The following is a 27,429-nucleotide window of genomic DNA, read 5'->3' on the forward strand; positions in this document are numbered from 1 at the left end:
TGCCAGGAGGTGCATTCGTTCTTTTTAGTCTGAGCACACCTTTAGCTGTTCGTGCTGATTTCTTCAGTAACTAAGTAGCAAGAGACAAAATAAAACAAAATACTCACTTTTGAAGTGCTGTCTTGTTAATAGGGAATAATTTGAAGTAATACTAAAGGAATATATGTAATCATAGACTGTAGCATAGTCATTTTAACTGCTTTGGAGCAGAGACTTTGTCCACAGGTCTGTAGGCTTAAGAACCATTTTTAGGGCCAGGTGTGGTGGCACATGCCTTTAATCCCAGCACTTGGGAGGCAGAGGCAGGCGGATCTCTGTGAGTTCAAGGCCAGCCTGATCTACATAGTAAGTTCCAGGACAGCTGGGGCTACAGGGAGACCCTGTCTCAAAAAGACCAAAAAGAAAAAAAGAAACATTTTTAGGGCTGGAGAGGTGACTCAGTAGTTGAGAGCACTGGCTGTTCTTGCAGAGGACCTGGGTTTGGTTCCTTCTACCTACATGGCATGAGGTGCCATGGCAGCTAACAACCACCTTAACTCCAGTTCCAAGGGATCTGATGCCCTCTTCTGGCCTCTGTTGGGCACTAGGCATCACACGGTTCACTTACATACATGTAGGCAAAACACTCATACACATAAAATAAAAATAAATAAAACTTTTTTTTTTTGAGGAAGCATTTCCACCTTTTTACACAATACACTCCTAACAAATGAAAGGCCTGTTGAAAGAACTGCATGTTTAAAATGAAATCATAGAATCATGTTTAAAATTAAATCAAAGGGATCTTTGAGAACTTCTAGAAGACTTGAGGACACTGCAGCTCAGGCTGGTTAGTGACACACATAGCAGCATGAAGTTGGGGCAGAGCCAGACCAAGTGGCCAGGCCTCCTGATGCATACTTACTGCAAACAGAGGACATCAGGTGCTGAATCAATATTTAAGATGTTTTTTTAATTCTTGTAGGTTTATACCTTTTTTTTTGCGCCCTGACTGTTCTTCCTCAGGGAGATTATCTTTTTTTTTTACTATAGCTTCCCTATGAAAGGGACAACTGATGTGACCATTTATATAATTCCTAAGAACTCCACATAAGCCCACAGTAGAAGTATCTACTTTTATTTTTATCAAGTCTAGCTGACCGACTTACAAGGGTTCTTGTACTGTTCGTGGAATCTTATGGAAAACTCTTCGTAAGCAGTTTGATGGACACAGACCTGTAGGTCTGGCTGATAATTAAGTCGCAGAGACCACCAACACCCCTGTGGGCACATTAAGTCACCACTTTTCTTCCTCTTGGTTTACTTCTTCTTTGTTCATAAATATGAAATGTTACCAAGTCTAAAACCCACACCTACCTTTACTGAACAGTTAGTGCCTAAACTTTTTCAAATCAATGTTGATGTGCAAAGGCTTGAAACAGATCAATTTGAGTCACAAACTGAAATGCCAGTGCTGTAAGCATATGTTGGGAGGCAGGTAAAGTGACTTACCTGTCATGCTCTTAACTACAGGTTAAAAGATGGGTCACCTGCAACACAGAAATCTGCTCGCTATTCAGTTCGTGGCTATTCGTTAATTATCAAAGATGTAACTATAGAGGACGCAGGAGATTATACAATCTTGCTGGGCATAAAACAGTCAAAACTGTTTAAAAACCTCACTGCTACTCTGATTGTAAATGGTAAGTTTACAGTTTGTACATTCTTTGAGTTTTGGGAACAGCAAAATTAATGAAAATTTATCAGTTCAAAAGTCAGTATAACGTCAAAGAAAACACTGTTTTTAAAGCCATTTCTAATGGATGGGAGAGAGCTCAATGGTAGTGTTTGCCTAGTGTGTACAGGGCCCATCCCAAGTACCACAAAAAAAGAAGAAAAGTCTCTCTCTCTCTCTCTCTCTCTCTCTCTCTCTCTCTCTCACACACACACACACACACACACACACACACAATTAAAAACCACACCACTTCTGTTCCCATCATAATTGTTCAAGTTTGCCTATCTTCCATAGACAAGATGACTGTTTAACATCAAAGTCAAAGTGTACATACTATGGGATGTACTCAACAATGTGTGCAACAGATTTCTACTTTTAAAAAATAGGCATTCCTTTACAGAACATGAACACTTAATTGTGGTTTTATTTCCCTGGCCTCAAAACCAATGAAACCGGTCATTCATGTGAGGCCCAGGAGAAAGTCCTTGGATCAGTTCTTGACTTCTATCTTGCTCTTCTCCTTTCCAGTAAAACCTCAGATTTATGAAAAGTCTGTGTCATTTCCAAACCCAACTCTTTACCCGCTGGGCAGCAGACAAGTCCTGACCTGCACCGTGTATGGGATCCCTCAGCCTACGGTCCAGTGGCTCTGGAGCCCCTGTCATCACAATCACTCTAAAGCAAGGTAGGGACAATCCTGAGTCGTTTTCAAAGATGTTTTGCCCCCACCGGTGAAGAATCTCTTATGGTCCCATCTAGGATTCACAGGGTATTAGGTGTCTTTGGGGCCAAAGCTTTCCCTGCCTTGAAGTAGATAGACGACAGCTGCTGTTTCTCACTGAAGACGCTCTGCCATTGGCTCACTGGTGATCATTTTTTGCCCAATTGTACAGAAACATGGGAACAAAAAGGAAGGCTTCCCTGGGAGCTATTATTTGACTAGGTTGGAGCTTCTATCTTTTTCCTAGTTGAGTAGCCTAGACAATCACCCTGCCATTGTGTCAGTTACCCTGGTCTTCCCATTCTTCAAATTTTCTCTTCATTGAAGGGGAGCCAAGTTCTTCCCAACACAGATGGCTATTATTTCCTGTTTGGGGGCTTGGCTCATACTTTTCTGTCTGTCTGAAATTTGCTTCTACTCATTGTCTGTCTCATAAGAAATCTGTCTTCTCTCAAACCCCAAAGCTCAGCTGTTATGTCACCTTCCCTCTGAACCCTCTGGACTGCATCATTCCAACTGATTTCTCCCTCTGATATGAGCAGTACTTGTTCATACCATTGTTGTCAATCCATGTGCCCAGGTTTGTCTCTCTCTAGGCTATGGTGCAGCTAACTGCAACCACCTGTGTCTGTGGGGCCAGGCAAGATCAGGCACCCAGCAGATGCTCAGTGTGAGCTTGCTCAGTGAATGCATCTCTATTCTCTACTAACTGTGCAGCGTTTCCTGGCATCCTGTTCATGACTGAGCCTGTTTGTTTTTTCCCCTGTTTGTTTAGTCTAGGGAGATGATACCTAAGATAATTCATGGGAGCTAATTGAAAGAACAGGAATAGAACTGATAGGTACAACAGTAAGAGACCATTGAAACTCCCCAAGAATTATCATTGTGCCAAAATATTTTCTTTATTGCTTTTAACTCCACCTGGAGAATGCTGGGGAGGACTGCTATTAAACAAAACAAACCCCAAAACTAGCTTGATAAGAAATAGGGTGGTGGGTGACTGGAGAGATGGTTCAGTGGTTAAGAGCACTAGCTGCTCTTGCAGAGGACCTGAGTTCCATTCCCAGCACCCACATGGTGGCCCACAGCTGTCTGTAACTCCAGCTCCAGGGCATCTGACACCCTCTTCTGACATCCACGGGCATTGTATGACATGGGTGCACTTACATACATGTAGGCAATACATTCGTACACATAAAATAAAAATAATAAATAAAAAAAATTTTTTTAAGTGAACAGGGGGTAACTCTACCATGTCTATTTGTTTCTCTTTGACTCTTCACGTGTCTTATACTTGGTTTAGGGCATAGTATTATGGTAGTGGAAAGTTACTGGTTGTTTCAGAGTTCCTGAGAAGTAGCCATTTCCACACGTCTGGTTTTTCATTTGACAGTCATTTTCTAAGAATAGAAATATAGAGAAGTTACAAAATCTTTGGCTTTTGTGGACAGTTGATTGAGAACACAACAAAATCTACAAGATTTTATATTATTTTGCTAATTTGAGTTAGGCATCCATACTTAATAGGCCCATCCATTTGATATTTATACTAACATGCAAATAAATTAAATAATTAAAATTGGTTAGGATAAAATTTTAGAGATAAATTTTCATGAAATAATATACCCTTTATAGATATCTTAAATTCTTTTTTTTGACATCAAATCTGACATTTCAATTCTGGGGCTGGAGAGATGGCTCCACAGTTAAAAGCACCTGCTGCTGTTGCAGAGGACCCAGGTGCAGTTCCCAGCACCCACATGGCAATTCACAACTATCTGTAACTTCAGTTCCAGGGGATCCAGTACCCTCTTCTGGACTCCAAGTGTACCTACACACATGTGGTGCATACACATACATGTAGGCAAAATACTCATACACATTAAAAAACTTAAAAAATTGAAATTATAAAATTTCAGTTCTATTCTTACTAAATTTCAAGAGTAGCTGTGATAGAAAATTTGATGACCAAGCATCATATTGAGTTTGGAGATGAGAGATGCTAATGACATATGATTGGGGAATGAGGTGGGCTTAAGTGAACTTTGTAAGCACTAGCTCTCTTTTCAGTTTCTTTGTGGTGTGTGGGATATTTCTCCATCCTATGGAGACACTCACCAAGACCAGGAAAGCTGCCATACTCCTTTTTGAAAAAAATTTCAAGACTCACAGCACTACCTTAAATGTTTGTTGACCATTTAAATTACCCTATTAAAGCCACTTTATTTTTTGCAATTCACAAGACAGATCAGACATGGAAGTTTTTTTTCATATGTTGTTGCTTGAAATTATCTGCTGAATATGTGCATACTCATAAACAGCTTTGTTCTTTTCATCAGAGGGTATTGAAATAGGCACAGGTTTGGTGCTTGGGGGTTAAGTGAGAAATGTTTTAGAAGTACTGGTGTGACCTTGGCATACCAGCAAATAAAAGAATAGCTTTATTTCACTCTGTCAGAGAAAGAAGCCAGATTTATAGCCAAATGAAGCCCTCTTTAATTACTAAAAGTTTTCAAATGCCTTTATGTACATTTATTTTATATGCTTGGATTAACTTAGATTCACTTGTAGATAGGAATTTTCATCAGTGACATGAATAAGGATATTCTATTGTAGTCATTTTAAGTTACATAGTAACATATATGCATAGTGGTACCAATGTATGATCTTCAAAAGAGATTGGGCTTAAATGCAAGGCACTAGTTCAAGGACACATCTATACATGGTCACAGCCAAATCACTAGTTTATTTTTGAAGTCCAACATTATTAATTGGTTTACTATGATCAGCTACATAATATATCTAAGTTAATATTAAAAGAGATTCAGACAATTCAAATTTTATTGTTTCCTAGCCTCTGACAAATACTTTAAAGCTACTGGAACAGCTGTACACCTAGACATTTCTTCTTTTAAAAATATGTGGCAAAATGCCTTATGCAAATGAGCCTTTTTAACTGAATAAAACTGTGGGTTTTGGTTTGCCTATAATTCATTCTTATAAAGCATTAGTAAGAGACCCTGTGTGCTGTTAGAAGGGTAACTATAAATCACAATTACATGCTATATATTTTTAAATGTCCAAGAAAGGATATTAAGTGCTTTCGTGATGAAAGAAAATAATAAATGTTTGAGGAGATTGGTAAGTTTAACCATATTTGTGTATGTATGTATAGGTGTACCACGAGGTATCCCATGAGTTTACACAGTTTATACATTTTTGTATATCAATTTTAAGAAAACATAGGAATAAACAGGGGTGTTATTTAAATTCATATAGCTAAAGAGGAAGAAGAAATAAAGCAAACTATTTCTCCCTTTCCTACATTTTTGTATGGTAAGGTGTTAAAGGACATAGAGTATTTCTTAGGAACGTTTAATAATATTCAAGAAAATTGTCAGCACTGAATAGTTCTTAGATTTTTTTTCTTATCCTTAACATCTGATAGACACTTCTAGATATTACTAAAAGTCCTCCATGTTAACCTAGCATACACCTAGGAAACTTCCATGAGAGTATTAAGCTTCTGGTACCTTCACACATCTTTCGTTTGCATCTTCTGTTAATATAAAATAAATATAATTAAATGCACTTCACAGACAAAAGTAATGTATCTGGGGAAAGTCCACAGTGACACAGAAAGGCAAGGCTGGCCTATACTAGCATTTTGAAGAGCACATTGCTCTGAAACTTGTAGAAAACTTCAAAGGAAATTTTTGCCTACAATAGAGCCCATTTCACAACATGGGGAAATTTTAACAAATATTTCTGAAAAAATGAATAGACATTATGGAAAATCAAATGCAATTTTGCTGTGCTTTAAAAATAGAAATCTAGAGACTGGAGATCTGACTCACCATTTTCCAAAAGACCTGGATTTGGGCCCTAGCACCCACATGGAGGTTAACACCCATCCTTAACTCTAGCTCCAGGAAAACCGATGAACTTTTTTGAGGTGCACTTACATACATGCAAGCGAAACACTCATACACTAGCCAGGTGTGATGGTGCATTTTAATCCCAGCACTCAGGAAGCAGGGGCAGGTGAATCTCTGTGAGATTGAGGTCAGCCTGATCTATATAGCATGTTCCAGGCCAGCTGGGTCTACAGAGAGACCTTGTCTCAAAACAAAAACAAAAACAAAACAAAACACAAACAAAAACAAAGCAAAACAACAACAAAAACTCATACACAAAAATAAATAAAATCTTTTTAAAATAAAAATAGAAATCTAGTAAGAATGAGGAGAAACACGTAAATTTGAGGAAAATGTAATTTATGACTTTCAGAGGAAGAAAAATTAAGGAACTCTTGAAGAGTTGGGTAAAAGTAAAAGGAAGAAGATGAACAGAGAGGTGAAATGGAAAGGTGAAGCAACTGTCCTTACTCAGTGACCATCCGGTCACTCTGGCAGGAAGTGGTTCTGCCCTGCCCTTCAGGGAGGGTAAGGCTGGAGTGAGACAGAGTAGGCTCCAGGAACAGCTGCCTCCACCTCACTAGCCCACACTCCATTCCTGGAAATGCACATGGCTCCCTTGTTTTCTTAAAAATAAAGTAAGACTAAACCTTCTGGACCAAATGCTACTCAGTTTTAGAAAGCAAAAAATACTTATTTTATGTATATGAGTGTTTTGTGTGTATGTATTGCTATGTATTATGTGTGTGCCTGGTTCCCAGGGAGACCAGAAGAGAGTGTCGGATCCCCTGGAACTGGAGGTACAGATGGTGTTAGCTGCCATGTGGGTAATAGGAACCGAACCCAGGTCCTCTGCAAGAGCAGCCAGTGCTCTTAGCCCCTGAGCCATCTCTCCAGTCTCAGGGGTTACTCTTGATCTCAGGTCTCTGACGGGCTTTGCCGTAGCACTAGTGCACTCTCATGGGAAGAGTGGTTTAGAGGAGACTGTCCAGGACAAGGAGTCTCTACAGGACTCTGCAATGGGTCCTCCCTGGGGATTTGAGGATCCCAAGAGAGGACAAGGACAGGACAGTTTGGACATCATTTGTTTGTGCTCCAGGTCATCAGCTCTGTTTTCTCAGGAAGAATCTAGATGTTAAAAGATTGCTTTCATTTTGTGTGTGTGTGTGTATGTGTGTGTGTGTTCAATGAGACCTTCAGGTAACTGATGAACAAATGTTTGTGCTCATTTTCATCTACCCTGCCCCCCAACAGGCAGGAGATGGGGAGTGGGCTTCAGCTTGGTCATCCCTGCTGGCACTGCTCAGTAGCTTAAGTCACCTCCCTCATTTATATCCAGAGCAGCGTAGTTATTTTAAGGTCTGATTCCTCTTTTTAAGACTCGTTTGCTTTAAAAAATGTTTCTGGGTGTTTACTATAATGGCACAGGTCTCTTTAATTTTCTCTTCCCATGTATCTCTTATAAACTGTATATTCACTATATTTATAATAGACACAGTCACAAATCATAGTTAGTTCCTGTAATAGAGGAAATATGAGGGAACATCAACTTCTTTGCAGAAATGTCATTTTAAAAAATCAGTTGCGATGGCCAATGAAAATTTTTAGAAATCGCTGCTGCTTGTATTGCATTACTATTACCTATACCACATAAATTGATTTTGCATATCATGAGCATTCATTCCAAATGTGTGATACCAACCATCTCACCACATAAATATTTAGTAGATACCATCCATGTGTTAAACTTAAATATCACTTACTATTTGTTTTGATAATATAAGACCAAACTTGTACCTGCAGAATATCTCTTAAGCACTCTCAGAGCTAGACCTGGGAATCAAGGAAATGGGTTCTATTCTTGACACCGCCCCTGACCTCTGAGTGACCGTGGCCAGTTATTTAATCTGAGCTTCCACTTCCCTTCTGTAAATGGCAATTGCTGGCTTCCCTTTTCCTCTAATACCCAGCTATGGAGGGGTCCAAATGAGAAAATCACTTTAAATTACATGTCCTCCTTCAAAAACAAAAAACAAAAATCATATCCCACTTGTTGTACACTGATAGTTCCCTTCTCCTGCTGATAAATTATAAAACAACTTGACTATTCACTGCATATGAATGCCAAATTTACAGAAAAATTTAACTGATGAAAGTAGGGGGCTTATAAGAAAGTCTTACATGTAAGAAATACTCTGTGATACACAATTGACTGTGATTTTAACATTAATAATTACCAAGTGAGAAGAAAAACAAAGGGCTGGTGGTGAAGACCAGTGGTAGACTACTTGCCTAGCGTGTGCGATGCTCCAAGTTTTATCCCTAGCAACATAAATTAAAAAGAAAGAAAAAGGGGAAGGAAGGGAGGGAGGGAGGGAGGGAGGGAGGGATGGATGTCTGCTTACATATAAGTGAAATGAATGATGGGAAAGAAGAAAAATGCAGCCCCACCACCACCACTGATGCCAACACACATTCTCACCAGTGCCAACCTGGACCACCTTTACCAGCCACGGTCCAGCAGAGGTATCATCTCTGCCCAGCTGGCTCTAAAATCTTGCTTGTTTTATTTGGTCTTTTTCCATTGAGCCCCTTCAGGATGGAACAGATAGTGCTGAAGTCTCAACTTGTAGAAGACTAAGAAGATACAATGACCTTTATTACTTTAGCTCAGCTGGTGGGTTTTCTAAGAAAAATCCAATGGATCTATATGGACCCTCAAATAACTGCTTCCAAAACTCTTAAGTAGGTCATATATGGATTCTAAAATAATTACACATGTTAGGAGATAAATAGAAAATAATATTCTCTGCCACTCAATTACTATTTAATATCTTATTTCTGAAATGACTCAGCAAGGCTGAGTTGGGTGGTGTGCTGATCAGTCTAAGACCAAGTGTGGTTTGCCTTTGGCTCCTGTGGGAGAAGGGGTGGCCTCAAAAGAAGGGAAGGGCAGGCCTCTGAGTAGGGCCCTCCTAATTGCATTTCTCTATTGTTTACATTTGCAAATTGGTAAGAAAAGCAAGCCTTGATCATTAGGGATGTGTCAGGGATAGCTCATTCTGGAAAAACATAGTTTGTGCATCAGTGGGGTATGTAAAATTAACAAGACATAACCAAAACAATTGCTAATGATAGTAATTAGAAATGGACTCAAGGACCCAAATTTAATTGGCTGCCAACATGAACATCTATTATTTTTATGCTTTAACAATTTTATGTTGTCTATTCTGTTTTCTGTTTACAAAATGAAAGTTTTCATAATTAGATTGAAAGAGTCAACATATCCTGGGGGCAAAATGTACGTCAGATGTCTAAGAGAAGTGGTAATTTAAGAAGACTACTTCTTTAGAAATATGATCACTTAACTCATGTTTTAATATTTACCACATTCTTCTTAAATAATCTTTTGCACCTAAAATTCACACCTATGTGTCAAACATACCCTCTGTGCAGAGTGCATCTAGGTATGGAAGCTTGAATCATGGTGAAGTTTAATTTGCTACAAACAAAACTTGAAAGACTTGAAAAAAGACCACTTGCCCAGGCCACTTCAGTAGGACATTTGAGCTCTAACAAACCCAAGTAAAACAGGCCATCTTATACAAGAGACTTTCATAGCCAAGCCAGAAGTTAGTGTTCACTTACTAATGAGATACATCTTGCATTCTGTTATGTAACTGCTGGGTGAGGAGGCATACACTGCTCAACGTGAATGTTCAGACAACAGCCCTTGTTAATATTGCATACAAAGTCCTGAGAACAGAGCACTGGTTCATTTGCCAAATAAATGCCCTCTTTCCACTTGTCTGTGCTTTGTGAGATTTCTCTTTTTCTCACTCTTCAGACAAATACAGTGAACCCAACAAGTAATTATTTCTAATGAATTAACTGTCTCCTATAATTGCTATCAAACATTTCATTATGTATTTTAAATTAAACCAAAAGGCTGTGTCCTAGGAAGTCTGTGCTAGAGGGTTTTTGTTGTGGGCTTTTCAACAGGATTCAATATAATTCCCAGGGTCAATAGTAGCAGAAGACAGTGACACAGTTTAGGGAGACGCCTTAAGGGGATGGGCAGAGCATCACAGGTTATCTTTGGCCAGATAGAGAGACTTAAGAATACTGAATGAGCATTTTTACCCTGAATCTGGAAACTAATGACCTGACACAGACCCTTAGGTGGTGGATAAATGGGTTGAATCATGCATGTGACCTGCGCCTGCTTGGACATGAATGCTTTAGCTCTGTCTCCACTGACCTAGTTGTGGAAATATGCACTTTAGTTAAGAGGTTTAAATGTAACTTGATACCCTTAAATACACACACACACACACACACACACACACACACACACACACGCATGCACGCATGCACGCACCCCAGAACCTGGTGGATGGAGATGGAAAAGGTATGAGGATTTAGACTGTGGCTTAGGCAGTATCTTATGATGATTGCCTGGTCCTTAGCCCTTGCCTCTTCACACTCCTGCAGAAGGCTCCTTCAAGGCAATGGTTTGTGAGTTGTAGTACCACTCATGGATTTGATCAATGTGTCTTTCTGGCACCAAAAAACTGTTCATCTATTTACGCACATTTTTCTTTAGTCCATAGAACCATTCTACATAGTACTCAAAATTTCCTGTTTTGCATAAGGAGCCTGAGGCTTAGAGTTGTTCTGGTATTTTCAGATTGTGGAATAAAAGGACTCAACAGGCTGACACTGCAGATTGGGAAAGACTGAGGACCTAAAGATAGTTTGGGCCCCAAACCAGCAAGTAAGACGAGATCACACTGGGAGTATGAGCCCCAGTGCAAATAGCAGGTCTGAATAAAGCCAGGCTCAGAAGAGCAGCAAGACAGAGTTCACTGGCCCATTCATCCTGCACTTTTCCCACAAGGCCCTGACCCTCTGTGGCTCTGTTACTATGCAGGGAAGCCCCTTTCCCTTGTTTACTGTTCCATATGAATGTTCTGGGTTAGAATTCAGAAAATACTCAGCCCTCCACAGGCTTCCCAAAGCTCACAGATAAGGGATACACAAAATGGTGATTAAAGAAGACGTAAACAAGGGAGAAAAAAACAACGGGGAAAACACAAGGGTTTATGACTGATGAGTGAATGAAACCAGGACAGTGTACCTTGACATTGTCACTGCAGTTCTCCATTCAGAGACTCCATTACAGACTGTTAGGACTTCTTAAAACTGAGAAACTGGTTCAGTGGTAAGTAATCAAGCTCTCTTACCTCAAGCGCTGTCCGAGCCATGTTCCTGTTTCCAGTTCATTATTATTTATGCCCCAAGGCTTTCTCGAGTCTGCCTGGCCTGTGCTTATCATCAGGCTGAACAAACCAATCAGTGGTGGGATGGCCAGTGCAGCAGTTTAGAGGAGGGGCCATGCAGGAGGTGGAAGCTGGGCCCTGAAGATGATGGATAGGTCCTGGTGTGTCAAACGGAAAAAGATAGGGATAGCGAGCAAGGGAACACAATGATGCAGGGAATGTATGACTAAGGTCTAGTTACAGAGGACATGCCACAAGACTAATTTGGCTGGCTCATCAGATTTGGGTTTAGAAAAAATAAATGTCACCATTGGAAAAGTAAGCTTGTCTGTGACCTGCAAGTTTAGGAGCAGCCACTAGGTTCTGCCTCACTTACCCACCCTGGCCAGTGCCTGGAAGTTCTGCTGTCTATTGACCAGATGCCTACCATGTCAGTTCCTACAAAGTGATGGCCTTTCACAGACTAATTACTAGTGCTCATATTTAGCATGTGTCATAGGCACTGGGACCTTGAAACACCTTCCATGTCTGAAAACCAAGGCTGTAAAATTACATGGATGAACATTATTCCACTGTCTTGGGCTTTTAGTGTTCCCTTGGCTTGGTACCATCACTGTGAATGATATTAGACAATTACCAATTGCTGGAAAAGCCCTTGACAAAAGAGAACAGACAAAGTGGCTAGAGACAGTCTAGAGCCAAGTAGTTGATTGTGGCTGGTAGAAAACATGTGGTGTAGAATTTCCATTTTAATTTTCTTTGTAGATAAAAGTTATTAAGCATTTACCTATAGGATGTTACAAACTTAATAGGCAGTATATATGTATTCTCTAATTTGATTATCACAGGACTTCTTTGAGGCAGAGACTTAATCATCACTATTTTCAAACTCAGGCCCAGAGTTCAAGGACCTTGCTAGGAAACAGTCCTGGTAGATGTGCCAGAGAGACTGCTAACTGATTGGGGTGGGGGCGGGGGCACAGACATTTGGCATGTCAGGAGCCAGGGCAGTTGAAGGCGGTTCCTATGTCACTTCTAGGATTGGCTTTTGTCTCTGACATTAAAAGTGACAACTGCTTGGACATTAAAATGAGTAATTTGGGTCAAAAGCTAATGTATTTTAAAAAAGCTTGTGTGTTGTAACATCAAGTCAATTGTACAAGTTGCTAGGATACAGAAAAGTAATATAGTCTACAGCTTAAGAATGTGGTTTCTGCAGCTTAAGACCTGGCTCTGCCACCCACTGCCACCTTGCAGCTGTGGGATTCTAGGCAAAAGAAACCACCTCTGAGTCTGGGTTTCCTTATCTGTACAATGAAGTCAGTCCTGACATCAGGAACACATAGGAGTTAAAGAAGGAATGTGTGCAGCCACTGGCTGGCATATTATAGGTGCTAAACTTGTGTGGTGGAAGTTGCCTAGCCCCTTTTAGGTACCCTTTAGGCACCCCTGGGATGCTGCACAATAAAACCTCACCTTTCTGAAGAGGTACTATTTACACTGATACCCTACGCAAACTGACCATCAATTATCTCACAAGGTGGTCCATGTTGTTTGGTAAATCTTCTCCCAAGAAACCTGCTTGCATCTTTGAACAGGCCTTCTCTGACGATTTATTCCAAAAACTGAACCAAGAATGGTGTGCAGCTCCAGTGATTTAGGAAATTAGGGGAGTACCTGTATCTACTGTCAAAAATTCTTCCTCAGCTTTTAAATGCTGACTCCAGTCCTGCTCAACCCGCAGTAGCATATAGCTCTTAGCACTTCATTTGCCTGTTCTCAACTGTATTCTCTTATTTTTCTATACATTTAACCTGTTTCTTGGGTAAACACCGCCATTCCTTATTTAGCAACAGGAAGCAGTGCATGTGCTTCTCAAGGGGTATGGCTTTACTCTTACATAGAATGTATATGGGAAATTTTTTAATGAGATGGTGCTTGTAATTATGAGCTAGTATTTTTGCCCACTTTGGGGGAACAACGGAGAAGACCACTGGTGGTCTGTTTTCCATTAGACCAGAAGATGCCTCTTCACATGTCACCATCCTTGTCTAAGCTGAGATTGTCCAGGACTATCAGCTTGTCAGGGACTGACACTGCTGAATCAGTTCCCATCAGATCCTGTCCATTAATATTTGTCATTGTGAATGGTCACTGGTGGTGACATAGTGATTAGTTTAGGAGTTGTGTGTGAGGTCATTTGATGGTCACAAGTGCCACTCTTTTCAACACGTCTGAGGTCAGTAACTGATGGCAGTTTGACACCTGGGGATCATGGGGCCACATCCAGTCAGCACATTCTCTATCAGGATTCACTCTTCTCACTGGGCAGCTAACTGAGCCCAGGTGACTGCACTGGGCACTGAGGCCATACTGATGGTAAGACATCTCTGCTCTTAAGTAGCTCTCACAGTACCAGCGGACAAGTGACATTCTTGACCTGCCTCCTGTGTGCCAGGCACTGTACCAACCCTGTCATCTAATTTAGCACAGTCAGTAGTATCTGATGTTTGCTGATATCAAAGGGATCTTCTTTAAATTCTTTATTTACATTATTTCTCTTTTGACACCAGGCATAGTGGCATATGCCTTTAATCTGAGCACTCAGAAGGCAAAGGCAGACAGATCTCTGAGTTCGAGGCCAGCCTGGTGTACACAGCGAGTCCCAGGGAAGCCAGGGCTACATAGTGAGATTTTTGTCTCAAAAACCAGATGGCTCAGCAGTTAAGACCACTGACTGCTCTTGCAGAGGACCAGAGTTCAATTCCCAGCACCCACATGGTGGCCACGAACCGTCCTTAACTCCAGTTCTGGGGGAATCCGAAGCCCTCTTCTGACCTCCGCGGCATTGCACGACGTGGGTGCACTCACACACATGCAGGCGATACACTCATACACATAAAATAAAAAATAATAAATAAAATATAAAAAAAACATTTTCTTATCTCTTCTGATTGCTTTTTAATACCTGTAATAAAACTAATAAGACATGGTAGTATGGGTTTAATTCTTGGCAATCGGCAAGGCTAACAACACATTCATTGCCAAAGAATCTGAGGTGATTCAGAAAAAGTAATTAAACAACACTGAACAAAGAGAAAATAGGATAAGAAAATACAGAGATTTTTTTTTTTCCCATATGCTACTTGTTGAAAACTGAGAAAGGGAACAATGTTTGTAAGATATACAGGTCCATGAGATTAAAATGGGGCCAAGATCCAAGAAAAAGGACTTCTCAGACTTTCTAGGTTTTAGCAGACATGTTTCTGCCTCATTCTAACATCCCTTAGTGTTGGCCAATGGCAGGTCACCAATCAGAATTTGTTTAAAGTGGTTTTGTAGTCTGTGATCCAAGGACAAAGTTTCAGAAACATTTAAGAAAGCAAGAAAATGGAAAGCCTCAGTAATTTTCTCTGACCATGATTCTCATAGCCAGTCTCTGCCACACAGTGGTGCATAGCTAGAAAGTTAGAAATCTGTGATTTGAGCTCAGGTCTGGGAGTTCTAAAGTCTCCCTGTGCATCATCATGACCCACCACGCCACTGAATAGGAAATGAGCCACTGTCTTCTTTTTGCAAGAACAAAATACAATAAAAGTTTGAAGCATTCTTCATTGAGTGATTGGACTGAAAACCTTCCTCAGTGTTAAAGGATGTTATTTGTAGCCACTCCTAACATTTCCCTAAAGATGTCTTATTTATGAAATCACCCTTCTTCAGCTGGCCAATCAGTCCTCATTAAGAAGAAAAATGAATGAACAAAATACATGTTCTCACTGAGACTTCTACCTGAGTAGAACACTTTTGGCCTCACAGTCACCCAGGTGTGGGGCTGAGGAGCATGGTCCTGGGTCAAATGCTGAGAGATCCAGGGAAGGGGGAAGGGGAGCTGTCTGAGCACATGCTAGAAGCAGAGACTGCAAGACAGGCCTTGTCCTGACCACAGATCCTCTAGAGCAGGAAGCATGGCAAGCCAAGGCACTCACGGAAAAGCTCTTATCTAAACAGAGGTGGCCTACGCTGGATCCCCTCCACCATTGTCCAAGGAGCTGACCCAGAGCCTACAATCCCCAGAACTCTCTCCACTGCCCCACCCCCTCATTGAGACAAGAAGTAATTTTCAGTATGGGTTCCAAGGCGTCACAAGGTCTCTTACTGCACAAGAAATAGACTCCTCCAGAGTCCCCTTGGCCTGACCCTGTGACTACCCTGAAGGCCCAGGCCCTTTTCCTGAGCAAAAGGAGCAGGAACCATTCTGTCTAAACACGCCTTCCAACTCCACACCTCTTCTGCTAGCATCCTCTCCCCATATTGTTTCATTTGTCTTAAGGGAACATGAGAGGAGGGGAAAAGATAGTGTTGGCAGATTCTATTAATCTGATGGTTCAGACACACTCTCGCCAGTGTTTTGACACAACAGCCCCAGTAGCAGTGAAATGTTTACATCAGGCCCTTCTGCAGGACAGCCGCCATAAGGGCTACCTTAACCAGGCCTGCCCAGGGCGTGCCTTCTGGCAGGTCTCCCAGTAGTCTTTCTTTTCACAACTCCAATTTTTCTTTTTGTTATTTCTCTGCCCTTTTGTTTTCTAATTTGAAATGATTTACTCTTCTTTACAGATTCTAATCATGGTTAGCACGAGCAGTAGCATCTCATTAAACAGATAAGCAGAGTTGTTCCAGTCCTCATATTTCATCATCCAGTGCAGAATAGAAGAAAGAGGGAGGGGCTGGACAGATGGTTCAGCAGTTAAGAGCACTGACTGCTCTTACTAGGGGACCCAGGTTAGGTTCCCAGCACCTACACAGCAGCTAACAACCCTCCTAACTCCAGTTTCAGGAGATCCAACTCCCTCTTCTGACCTCCACAGACATTGCATGGCACAAGTCCACTTATACACATGCAGGCAATACATTCATACACATGAAATAAAAGTAGTAAATGAAATATTTTTTTAAAAAGAGGGAGGGTATTCTGTCTTGGGGCTTTGTAGAATTTTCTAAAATCTCCTTGATTGAATGTTTTAAGTATACATTTAATACACTCAGGCAATGACTTAGGCTTACATAGGTAGTCATTAGGTGTTGAAGTACTTAGCTCAGCACTGCCCCCTCTATCTCTACTCCAGAGGAACTTTTTAAGGTATTGGATTCATGATTAAATAGGTAAACTTTGTCTAGAATAGGTCCAGAGCAAGAAGAAGACTGAGATTTTTTTTTAATGGATTTTTAAAAAAAGCGTGCAATATTGTTAAAATGATTTTTAAAATGTTTAGCTAATAGAAAGCCAAAAGTTTCTATAATTTCAGCATCAAAGTCTATTTATGATCCAGAACAAACAAAATTAATTAAATTAAGATATAATTGTAAAGTGTCCTCTGCCCTTGCCCCTGCCCCTTTCTGTCAAAGAACCTGGTCTATCAGTACCCTCTTGAAAATGAAAATTTAATTCTTTTGTTACCTGACTTTGTGAAAGTCTGGATTTAGAGGGTTCTCCAGGTTTCCCTGTGACATGGTGACTCTGACCTGTATTTTGCTGGGGACCATGATGGGAAAGGCTTGGGAGGGCCCTTATGAATGGAGTCTCCCTAGGTGGTGGACTGAACTTGGAAGGCTAACTTCCACCTCTTCTCTGTGAATTTTAGCAAGGCATTTGATCTTACTAGATCCCACTTTCTTTATTGGCAGAAGCATGTGTGAAATGCCTGTGCCAGTGTCTTACATTGGGAGACTGTGAGGACTAGCTGAGGTAAAGCCAATGTACACCTCTCCCAGCCCAAGCCTCACACAGCAGTTCCATAAAAATCACATTCTCTCCATTAGACATGTGGAAGACAGAGGACAGTTTCAAAGAAGGGTCAGCTGAGATTCCTTATCATAGAATGAAAGGGGATTCTAAAAAACAGCAAACATCTGTTTAACTTAAAAGACAGGCTGTAGACTAGAGCTTGCATAACTGGTGTGGCTATTAGGCTGGCAAGGTGTCTTTTAAAACTTACATTTATGTGTTCTGTGCACCTGTGTGCTCTCACTCATGCTATGGTATGCATGTGGAGATCAAGGGATAACTTGTGGGAGTTGTTCTCATGTGGGTCCTGGAGATGCAATTCAGGCTGTCAGGCTTCACAGCAAGCACCTTTACTCTCTGAACCATCTCAACACCTCAAGAATTCATTTTTGACATGAGGATTTTGTGCTATATAGTGACAAGAGCCTTGAATACCCTCACAGGCACTAAACAAAGGGCAGTTTCTAAAAAGGAAAGGGAAAAGTTGAATTATCACACCCACTTCAGATAATAATTCTGTTTTCTTCTCCCTGTTCTGAGATTGTCACCTAGTTCTGTCCTCTCCTCACATGGGAGGGCCACTGCATCAATCGCTAAAGCTCACCCAGGCAGCTTCCCCTTTCCGATTCTACTAGATGCACTAATCCATTCTCCAAAGAAAAGAAAGGGCCCATTTGTGTTTTAGGGAGGAGGAGGAGATGGGAGGCATGAGGACCCTAAAAATCTGAATTTTTCAAAACCAACACTAAAAAAAAAGCTCAGGTGCTCTGGGGTTGTAGAACATTCAGTGAGCTCTAATATACATTGAAATTGCACAGTGTATATACATTGGCCATTCAATACATTTGGGTTATGTTAGGTGAGAGGTGTTTACCAAAATTTGGAAAGAAGCCGGCCGTGTTATACAAAAACAACTTTTAAAAGACATTAAATCCCCAGTGAAGTAGTGGTGTCTATATAGTGAACATCTGAGAAGCCCTCCTTTATATACACAGAGAAGCACTGGAGAGCCAGCAAGATGGCCCGGTGGATAAGGGGATTAGCCTGACAACCTGAGTTCAATCCCTGGAACCCACATAAGGGTGGAAGGAGAGAACCAGCTCCATGGAGTTGTCCTCTGACCTCCACACATGCACTGTAGCAGGCACATACACACACAGACACACAAATCGTGCAAATAAACATGCAATAATAATAAATAATTTTTTACTGAAAAAAAGCAGAAGCCCTAGAGTACAGTGGTTTCTTAGTACACGACACAAGTCTATGGATGGCATAGTATGTGTGGTGGAAGGGGTAAGCGTGAGATTCAGGAGACTTCCAGAATGGAAAACATTTTGCCAGCAGCAGTACATCAGGATAGGAGCTGTGGTCTGTGTTGACTTTGTTCTTTTCTAGGGGTCCAAACTGCACTCATCTGTTTTAGGGCTACAAAAGAGCCAGGGGGCATAGAGGGGACAGGGCAAATCCGTTCCCACAAAGAAGCCAAGCTTTAGCCCACAGGTCACTGGTCATCTGTGTAGAGAGAGGGTGGCAGTTCCCATTACGTGTCAAGGGAAGGTGACTAGGAACTTTTGAACAGCTCCCCCTTGGAGTTAAACAGACTGACATGTCACATTTGGGGTCTGAGCTCCACAGGTTAGACACATAATTGACTGATTTCATTTTATTTATTTATACTAGACTAGATTAGATTAGACTCTAGTCCTAACTAAGTTGTTCAACCCCAGAGCAATAGACAGAGATCACATGAACCCACACTTACCCCCAGAATAATTTTCCTTTCATTAGTTATAAATACCTCCACATTATTGTGCTGGACATGATGTATGCAAATGGAGGCAGGAGACCTAAGCTCATTAGGAAAGGGACAGAGGCTTGGAGCATGGAGAGGACACAGTAGAGCTGATAAGAGTGGCCTTGTCCAGAATAGTGCATGGGAGCTTTCTTATCTCACTTTGGCAGGAGGTGCTGTGGGCTTCCTGTGCGAAATCAGGAGCGAGCGCTGCTTTCCTCTTGTTGTTCAGCTTCCTCCCCCCTCAAGACGGTTCCCAGCACAGTGGTTATCTTTGCATCTTCAAACATGGCACAATCTACTTCCTTAAGAGCTTGATGTATTCTTAAGACAGGCAAATTCCCCTCCCCCTAAATCTCTTTTCAAGTGGTGTTACAGAATCAGGCTCCTAAATGACATTCTATTTTTATGGTTCCAATTACAAAGAGGGAAAAATAAACGCCCCTAAATTAGAAAAGAGCCCTAGAACCTGTCCCTTTCATTTGGAGGACCTGGCAGAAAGTGGGGCCTATGGTTTCCACATGAGGCCCTGAGTCTTGGTATCTGTCCTTAGAGACAAGGACAGCAATGGGGGAGGCAGGGGTCAGAGGCTGACAGCCCCAAGTGAACTCAGCAGACTGTATTTCCCTTGGGAAATGACTAAACTTGCTTTACTCTAACATATTTCTTTCTATTTCCTGAAGGCCAAGTGTATGAAATTTAAGCTCTTTGGCGAAGCCTTCCTTTATCTTTTTCAGTGTTTTGGGGGTTGGGAGGGGTTAGTCCCAGAGGGTGGGGGGACACAGGAAGCTTCCAGGCATAAAAGAACCTGAGTTATTTGAAACCACAGTCCTGAGCCCACATACCCATATGTAATCCAGGTCTGGAGGTGTGGGCATGAGCGTACGTAGACAGTGCATTGCTTCTGTATGCACTGAGGGTGAGGCAAGAGTAGGCTGTCACTAGCAATTCAAGGTACCAATGCTGTACTCTAGAAAACAGAATGTTGATCATGAGAAAAAGGGAAAAGGGCCCTTTATATGATAACTTTGAAACAGTCATTAAAAGGTTGCCAATAGAAGAGAAAATATGTGATTTCTCCTTGAATCATTTTTTTCTACTAATTAATAAGAGTTAAAATGTTTGATTTATATTTCCTGCTAGTTACAAAGAATAGACAGCAGAAATCACAGAAACACCTTAAGAAAATATCGAGCGTTATTCTTTTTATTTTGAATTTTATAACTTAGTATAAAGCATACTCTTTTGGCACTAAGAATTGATTTTAGACATCTGGAGAAATCTGACATAGGGTGCAAACTCTACTGTGCGATTATTGCAATTCTCTAGATATAAAAGTGGCATTGTGGTTGTATTAAAAGATGTGCACGTTGGGCTGGAGACATGGCTCAGTGGTTAAGAACACTGGTTGTTCTTGCAGAAGACCCGGATTCAAATTCCAGCACCCACATGGCAGCTAACAACTGTCCATAAGTCTAGTCCTAGGGGATCCAACGGCCTCTTCTGTCCTCTGCGGGCCTTGCGTGACACGGGTGCACTAACACACATGCAGGCAATACACTCATACCCATAAAAAAATAAAAATAATAAAAATTTAAAAATGTGTATATCTTTTAGCAATACCCATGCACACAAATAGCATATAGGTAAGTCTGAAATGTGGGCAATGGGGGTCACAGGATCAGCTCAGTGGTAGAGCATTCATCTAACATGAGCCCAGGGTTCCATCCTGAACAACACATGCACACACACGCATGCGCACACACACACACACCTGTGTGAATAAGAAGACCTGGCCATGTCTCCCTGTAGCCATGGGCTGGGGTTAGGGACTCAGAAGCAGGATGTGGATCTGAGGAGGTGGTAGATGCACTTCAGGAGAACATTCTGGGTCATGTAATGAAAAGAGAGCAGAGCCCAGCAGACTGGATCTTTCAACATTCTAGAGTCACTTCCCAGCTCAAGGCCCAGGAGGAATGATAGATGATCCTGGGCCTGCCCCGCTCCTGCCACTTCTCCTTCTCACTTACTGTGTCCTGGTTTCATCACTGTTATGGCTATTTAGGATCAGTGATAGACCAGACTGGCCTCACAGAGATCCACCTGCCTCTTCCTCCGAAGTGCTGGGATTAAAGGTGTACACCACTATGCCAGGCCCAAAACTGGGCTTTAAAAATCCTCCTCATTTGAAAAATCTCTAGAATCTGCCTGATACACAAACTTGTGATCAGATCAGCAAGCTTTCTGATCACCAAAAGTTCTAGTCCAGATGGCAAGATGATGAAATACTTAAAAAGGGAAAGAGAGAGATTTCATCTTTTATAAACAAACACTTGAAGCCTGAGAAGTTAGAGTTTTCTGTCTTAATCCCCAAACTTAGAAAGAAATTGTTGAATTAACTACTCCAAGATGTTTATTTCCATAGGCACCTAATTAGCTCTGGGGGAAAAAAGTAGCTGTATAACTGAATATTTTGACTTAAAAGCCCACCTGTGCATATGTGAAATGCCTTTATTTCCTCGAGGTTACTATTCATTAGCATAATTTCATACACCGTCTCACCCATATTTTCATGTTACTTCCACCCTAGGAACTAATTAAAATCCAGACATTAAATTTCCTAATTTATGTGTTTTCATCACTATTTAGACCAGGGAGAACACATGGCCTGGTTCTGCTGGAGTGTCTTCGTACTGGGCAAATACATCTTCTAATTTTAGGTTCAGAGTACAGGGGGGCGGGGGGGAACTAGAGCAAAGAAGATGCACATAAAAGTTTGTGATTTTGTTATCTGAGGACATCTCTAATAGTTTCCATTTCGCTCGTCACCTCCGCTGTTCTGTGCTGAAAGCAACATTATAATAACTTCCTTTTTTTAAATAGGTATGACCTTTGTTCCAATAATGAAGAATCCTTTATCTTGAATCCTGACAGCAACATAGGAAACAGAATTGAGAGCATCACTGAGCGCACAGCAGTAATAGAAGGAACAAATAAGGTACTGTTCATAAAGATGAGCTTTGGGATATTTTTAGAACATACTCTCAGCTCCTAGTTCTAAGTTTATTGGAACCAGAAGTAATTCAAATGCTCAAAATTCAGAGAAAGACCTCCAAGGTATGTCTTCATGAAGCGGCACATTACAGTTACTCGAGTTGCTGTATTTCCCCAACTGCATTCTCCAGTTCTAAGATTGACAGAACTTGTTCTTAATGAATGGGTAGAGCGGCCCCTTGAACACTGAGCTCACACATACCCAAGGCTCTCCATCCTAGCTTTGCATTAGATCTTCTTCCAGCTAGTGCTGTATTCATATCTTTGAAGTGGGGCCTGGAGCCCACACGAGTTTCCCAGGTGGTTCTACCATATGACCAGGCCTTAAAATCACTAACATAAAGTGGGATCTCAGTAAACAAAAGCCAGGAAAAGACTTCAGACCAAAATTCAGGTTTTCCATCTCATACAATATCATGCCTTTCCTTCTATCCCTGTCAGGAAAAGCCTAGACTGAGTGTGTGAACGCACAGAGTCTATCGGATTTGCCAGCCTCACCAGGTCCCGTGCACCTACCTCTCCCTGCTACTCTTTGCCATTCCTTTTCTACTTCCTGACCTCCTCTGAGCCTAGGCAGTAGCTGATACCCCATGAACCAGGAGAGTATGTTTGCAAATCTGCTATTGTCAGTCATGGGTAGCAATGTTTAAAAAAAAAAAATCAAATAATTCCTTGCCAAAATGTCTATTTACACATAGGTATCTTGATTTGGAGTAGATTGTCAGTATAAACACATGGTCTGCTCAAGTGTGGTTAGACTTACAGTATCTGTGTATTCTGTGGTGTCCTTGAATTAGAAGATGAAAAAGCAGATACACCATTCTCTATATAGGCTGTAACAGGTAGAACAAAAGACCTCTGCATTTTTCATTATCTGAAACCTTTTGGTATATGCTAATGCAACAGCATCTTTTGACAAGCCAGAATGGTTTTCTCCATTTTAAACATTAGTAGCCCAAAGATACACAGCTAAAAAGGGCAAAGAAATTCAAACTAAAGTCTCACTATTAAAAACTCAGCTCTCATGGCATAGAGATTAAAGCGTTCATGATTTCTATGACAGTATCAGCAATCATTTGCCAAGGATTTAGGAAAAGTTTTTATAGCTATAGTAATAGATGGTGTGATTTATAACTCTTTTTCTTTAACCAACTAAACAAGAGCAAGAAAAGTTCCACAATGTATCTATTGGTGAAAGAGTTTAATGTATATTTAGATAATAATAGTTAGATAATAGATAAGAGTATAGTCTTACATAGTTTTCTTACTATTAGAAACACTTCATCCCATTTGAATGTCCCAAACTTGGACATTTGATTTGGGTGGCAATTGTTCACTAGCACTAGACAGCAAATTTGTTCTGCTACCAGAACTAACAAAATTTCCAGATGCTCTTTAGTGATGTCCATTCATTGCAGCCTCTTCCTGTCCATCCAGGTGTATGATCATGATCATGATGGTCTATTTTGTCATCTTCTCTACAAAAAAATATTCAGTAAGAAATAAAATGGAAGGACTGGAGAAATGGCTTAGCAGTTAAAAGCACTTGCTGCTCTTAGAGAGGACCTGGGTTCAGTTTCCAGCACCTTCATGGTGACTAACAACCATCTGTGACTCCAGCTCCAGGGGATCTGATGCTCTCTTCTGGCCTCCATGGGCATTGCATGCATGTGGTCCATTTACATATATGCAGTCAAGACATTCAGACACATAAAAATAATTAACTAAAGAAGTAACATGGAGTGTGAAAAAAATGGTTGCAATTTCTGATGAACTTGAACTCGTATAACAACTTGACTCCATGTGATGCCTGTTAAAATTGGTGTCAGTAGAATTAAAACCTGGTTGAGATTAAAAAGATTTCTAATTCTCCACGTGGGTTCGAAATAAATGTATTGACTTGCAGTTCTGTAGGTAAGCGAAAGATCTCCAACGTGGACTTCTGTGTGCAGTCAGCACATGTACCAGCTGGCCCACATTGGGATCAAGCTCCTCTGTAAAATCAAATGTAGATCTGTCCATTTCTCTCACCTGGAGCTTTCTCCTTCAAAGAAGTGGAGCTAGTGATACTTAGTCTATCTAGCTTCCTGTTGCAAAGATGGAATAGCATTTCAAGAAGGCCCTATCTAGCTTCCTGTTGCAAAGATGGAATAGCATTTCAAGAAGGCCCTGTGCTGCTACTTCGACAAAATGGCTGCCATATATACCCTAGTCAAGTTTCCCAAATGGTTGCAGTCATATACAGTGAAGAGTATTTACTAAATATTTATTTGCATTATCAAACTTTTAATGTTCTTTTGAAAATAAGTTGAAATATACATAAAGATTCTTTAATCAGCTGGTACTAACATATCATACTGAAATAAATAGTTGGTTTCATGTTCTGAATTTAGGAGAATCTACTTTTACTTTTTGCATTAACTAATATACATTTTATGTAGAAAAAGCTCTTCATTTGATGGTAGCTAGCAGAATTTTGCTATTTCTAACTCACATGCAGTGTTCTTTACAATTAAATCTATTCTCTTTTTTGTACATTTTTAGAAAGTATGTTAAAGCCGAGCATGGTGGCACATGCCTTTACTCCCAGTGCTGAGGAGGCAGAAACAGGCAGATCTCTGTGAGTTTGAGGCCTGGTGTACATAATAACAAGTTCTAGGCCAGCTGAGGCTACAAGAAAACCCTGTCTCAAAAAAAAAGCACATTAAAGTCCCACAATGATCCTTTACCCATAGTCACTTTGCTTGCTCTGCAGTGCTTTGCCTTGGTTGGACGGGAGTTAGAGGAACACTTAAATGGGATCCCTAGTAGATTTCAGGGACGTAGGTTTGTTGATATTGTTTGGCTCAGTGAAGGGTATAGAGGGAAATAAAATTGTTTCCTTAACAGCAAGGTTTGGCATACATTTGTAACATTCAAGTCATCAACTGGAGTCACTAAAAGTAAATGTAGAATTTTCATATTGTTCAAATGTTCATATCATCAGGTTTGGGGGCTAGTGGATAAGAAATTGGAAGTTCACAGAACCCTGTATCAACTCTGTGAAGCTGGAGAATAGTGACAGCCTTACTGCTATGCTGACATTTCCATGAACTCATTTGAGGGCACAGGGAGACTTGGGGGCACTCCACAGAGCAGTTATTGCACTAACTGCAGAGCCGTGGCTTGTGAACCAGTTCCCACACAGCTCCCACATGGCCCCCAATCTTTTCTAATTCTCACCTCTGCTTTCCCATCAATTGGTTCTAACATGCCACTCTAGGCCAATTTTAGATTCTTTCTGTACATCTACTACTTCTCCCTGAAATACTTAAAGGAAAGCTATATTAGAAACATCTGAGATTAAAATCACTGTTCTATAAATAGATTTTTAAAAAACTAATTCTGGAAATTAGACTGAATGACACATCACCCCATTCATTCTATTTCTTGAGGTTCAAACGACATTGTGGAAGTGAATTACTAAAGGTTTAGCAAGAGGGAAGGAAGGAAGGAACATGAAGAAATCCAAACTTACAGTAGTTGATGACAGCTTTCATGAGTGTCCCTGAGTGTCATAGAAAAGTGCACAGAGAATGTGAGTAACAGATGAGTCTGTAAGAGTGTAGGATCACAGTAGACTAGAAAGCTCTCCTTGAAGCTGCTTACCCCTAAATAGTCGATCAACAGAAGGGGACTTTTAATGTTGTAAGTTCTTGTGTTCTCCTCTATAGAAGGCCAGTGTGAAATTTAAGAAAATGTGAAAGAATTGTTATTCTCTGTCTCTCTAGTGATTCAAGTTTGAACACCCGAATTATATTTTAGCACTTCCGCTCTCATCCTAGTCCTCAGTTCTCTTCCATTTGTTTTCAGTTGTAGAGAATGAAAACAAATTATAGGGCAAATGCAAGCAGACAGCCTTGAGATGTTCTTTTGGTATGCCCTATAAAATAAATGATTATAACCCCAAACATCTGTTACAACTCAGATCCTTGGCACTTTCTCTTCTAAAGCATGAAGGGATAATTTGGTGTTCCAACTGTTAGGCTATTTTTATTTTTTCCCTTTGAAACAATGGTATTTGGTTGTGGGTCTCAGGGATCAGGTTTGGCCCTCATGCATCTGTACTCACTGTCCTATGAGGAGTTGTCTTCCAATCCAACTGCAGCTACTAAACTTAAGTTCTTCTCTGACCTTGCCTGGCTTATATTGTCAAGTATCTTTATGAGAAAATGTTTAAATTTATAGCTTAAAATCATATTCTCCAGAAAAGTATTCTAGAAATGAATATAGTTGGTCATAAGATTTATGTTTCACCTATTGTAAAAAAAAAAAAACAAAACTGTTCTCTTTAATTACGACCTTCTCATTCACCAATCACATTTTCAAACAATATCACTTGGGGAAAAAAAAAAAAAAACGAAGAAGAAAACTTGAGTTTATATGAAATTCTATCAAAGAAGGAAAGCAGCCTTTCTGTATACAGTAGCATTTCATGTATATAACCCAATGCTGCGGACTAAAGAGGCTATAGCTTTCAAGGAAAAACCAATCAAATAGTAGACAGAACTTAATCAATTGGCCTGTGTTATTCAGTGTACAGTTTCGGTGGGAAACACAATTTGACACAGAGACTGAGAGCACAGGTTCTAGAGTTAGACACACCAAGACCAAAGTTCTGCCCAGGCCTGTCTGTGGTCTCTGCAGTCTTTGGGTTAACCACTTAGCCTCTATAAGCCTCAGTTGCCTAGCTGGTTCAATAGGCTGATGCCCTTATCTCACAGGGCTAAAGAGAAGATTAAATGAGATAATGCTGTCCAGTACATTCAAGGGCCCAGAAAAGAGAAATGATACACGCTGCTTACAACACAATTCCTTCTTCTACCTTATCAGAAACTTTAGTGAGGTAAATTCTGGAGGAAGCCTGACTGTGGATAAGGTACCTTATTTTGGGAGGCATCATTCAGACAAAGAATTTTTGAATTATATTACTATCTCCATGGTCTGTCATAATGACATAGATTCATATCATTTCTGAGTACCTCAACTCTATTTTCTGATTATACAAAAATTCTTGGAGCCTCTAAAATGGCTGCAGCCACCCCAGACAACGTGCACAGCTCTTAAACATGACAGATGTAGACATGTAGGTTCACTTCCCCTTACTACGAAACTCAGC

The 27,429-nt window shown here is 40.7% G+C and overlaps 1 protein-coding gene across 3 annotated transcripts in view; it reads left to right on the forward strand.

Annotated features, from left to right (window-relative positions):
- The window catches only part of Flt1 (fms related tyrosine kinase 1), a 170,510-nt gene that overhangs the window by 56,298 nt on the left and 86,783 nt on the right, over positions 1 to 27,429 (forward strand). For all 3 annotated transcript variants that reach the window (XM_029559611.1, XM_008825054.2, XM_008825055.3), the window contains 3 exons: positions 1,513 to 1,682; positions 2,246 to 2,402; positions 22,101 to 22,215. In XM_029559611.1, the coding sequence (XP_029415471.1) occupies positions 1,513 to 1,682; positions 2,246 to 2,402; positions 22,101 to 22,215 (442 nt within the window). The remainder of the gene's footprint in view (positions 1 to 1,512; positions 1,683 to 2,245; positions 2,403 to 22,100; positions 22,216 to 27,429) is intronic.

This window comes from Nannospalax galili, unplaced genomic scaffold (genome assembly GCF_000622305.1).
Source record: "Nannospalax galili isolate Female #2095 unplaced genomic scaffold, S.galili_v1.0 scaffold768, whole genome shotgun sequence".
NCBI classification, from domain to species: Eukaryota; Metazoa; Chordata; class Mammalia; order Rodentia; family Spalacidae; genus Nannospalax; species Nannospalax galili.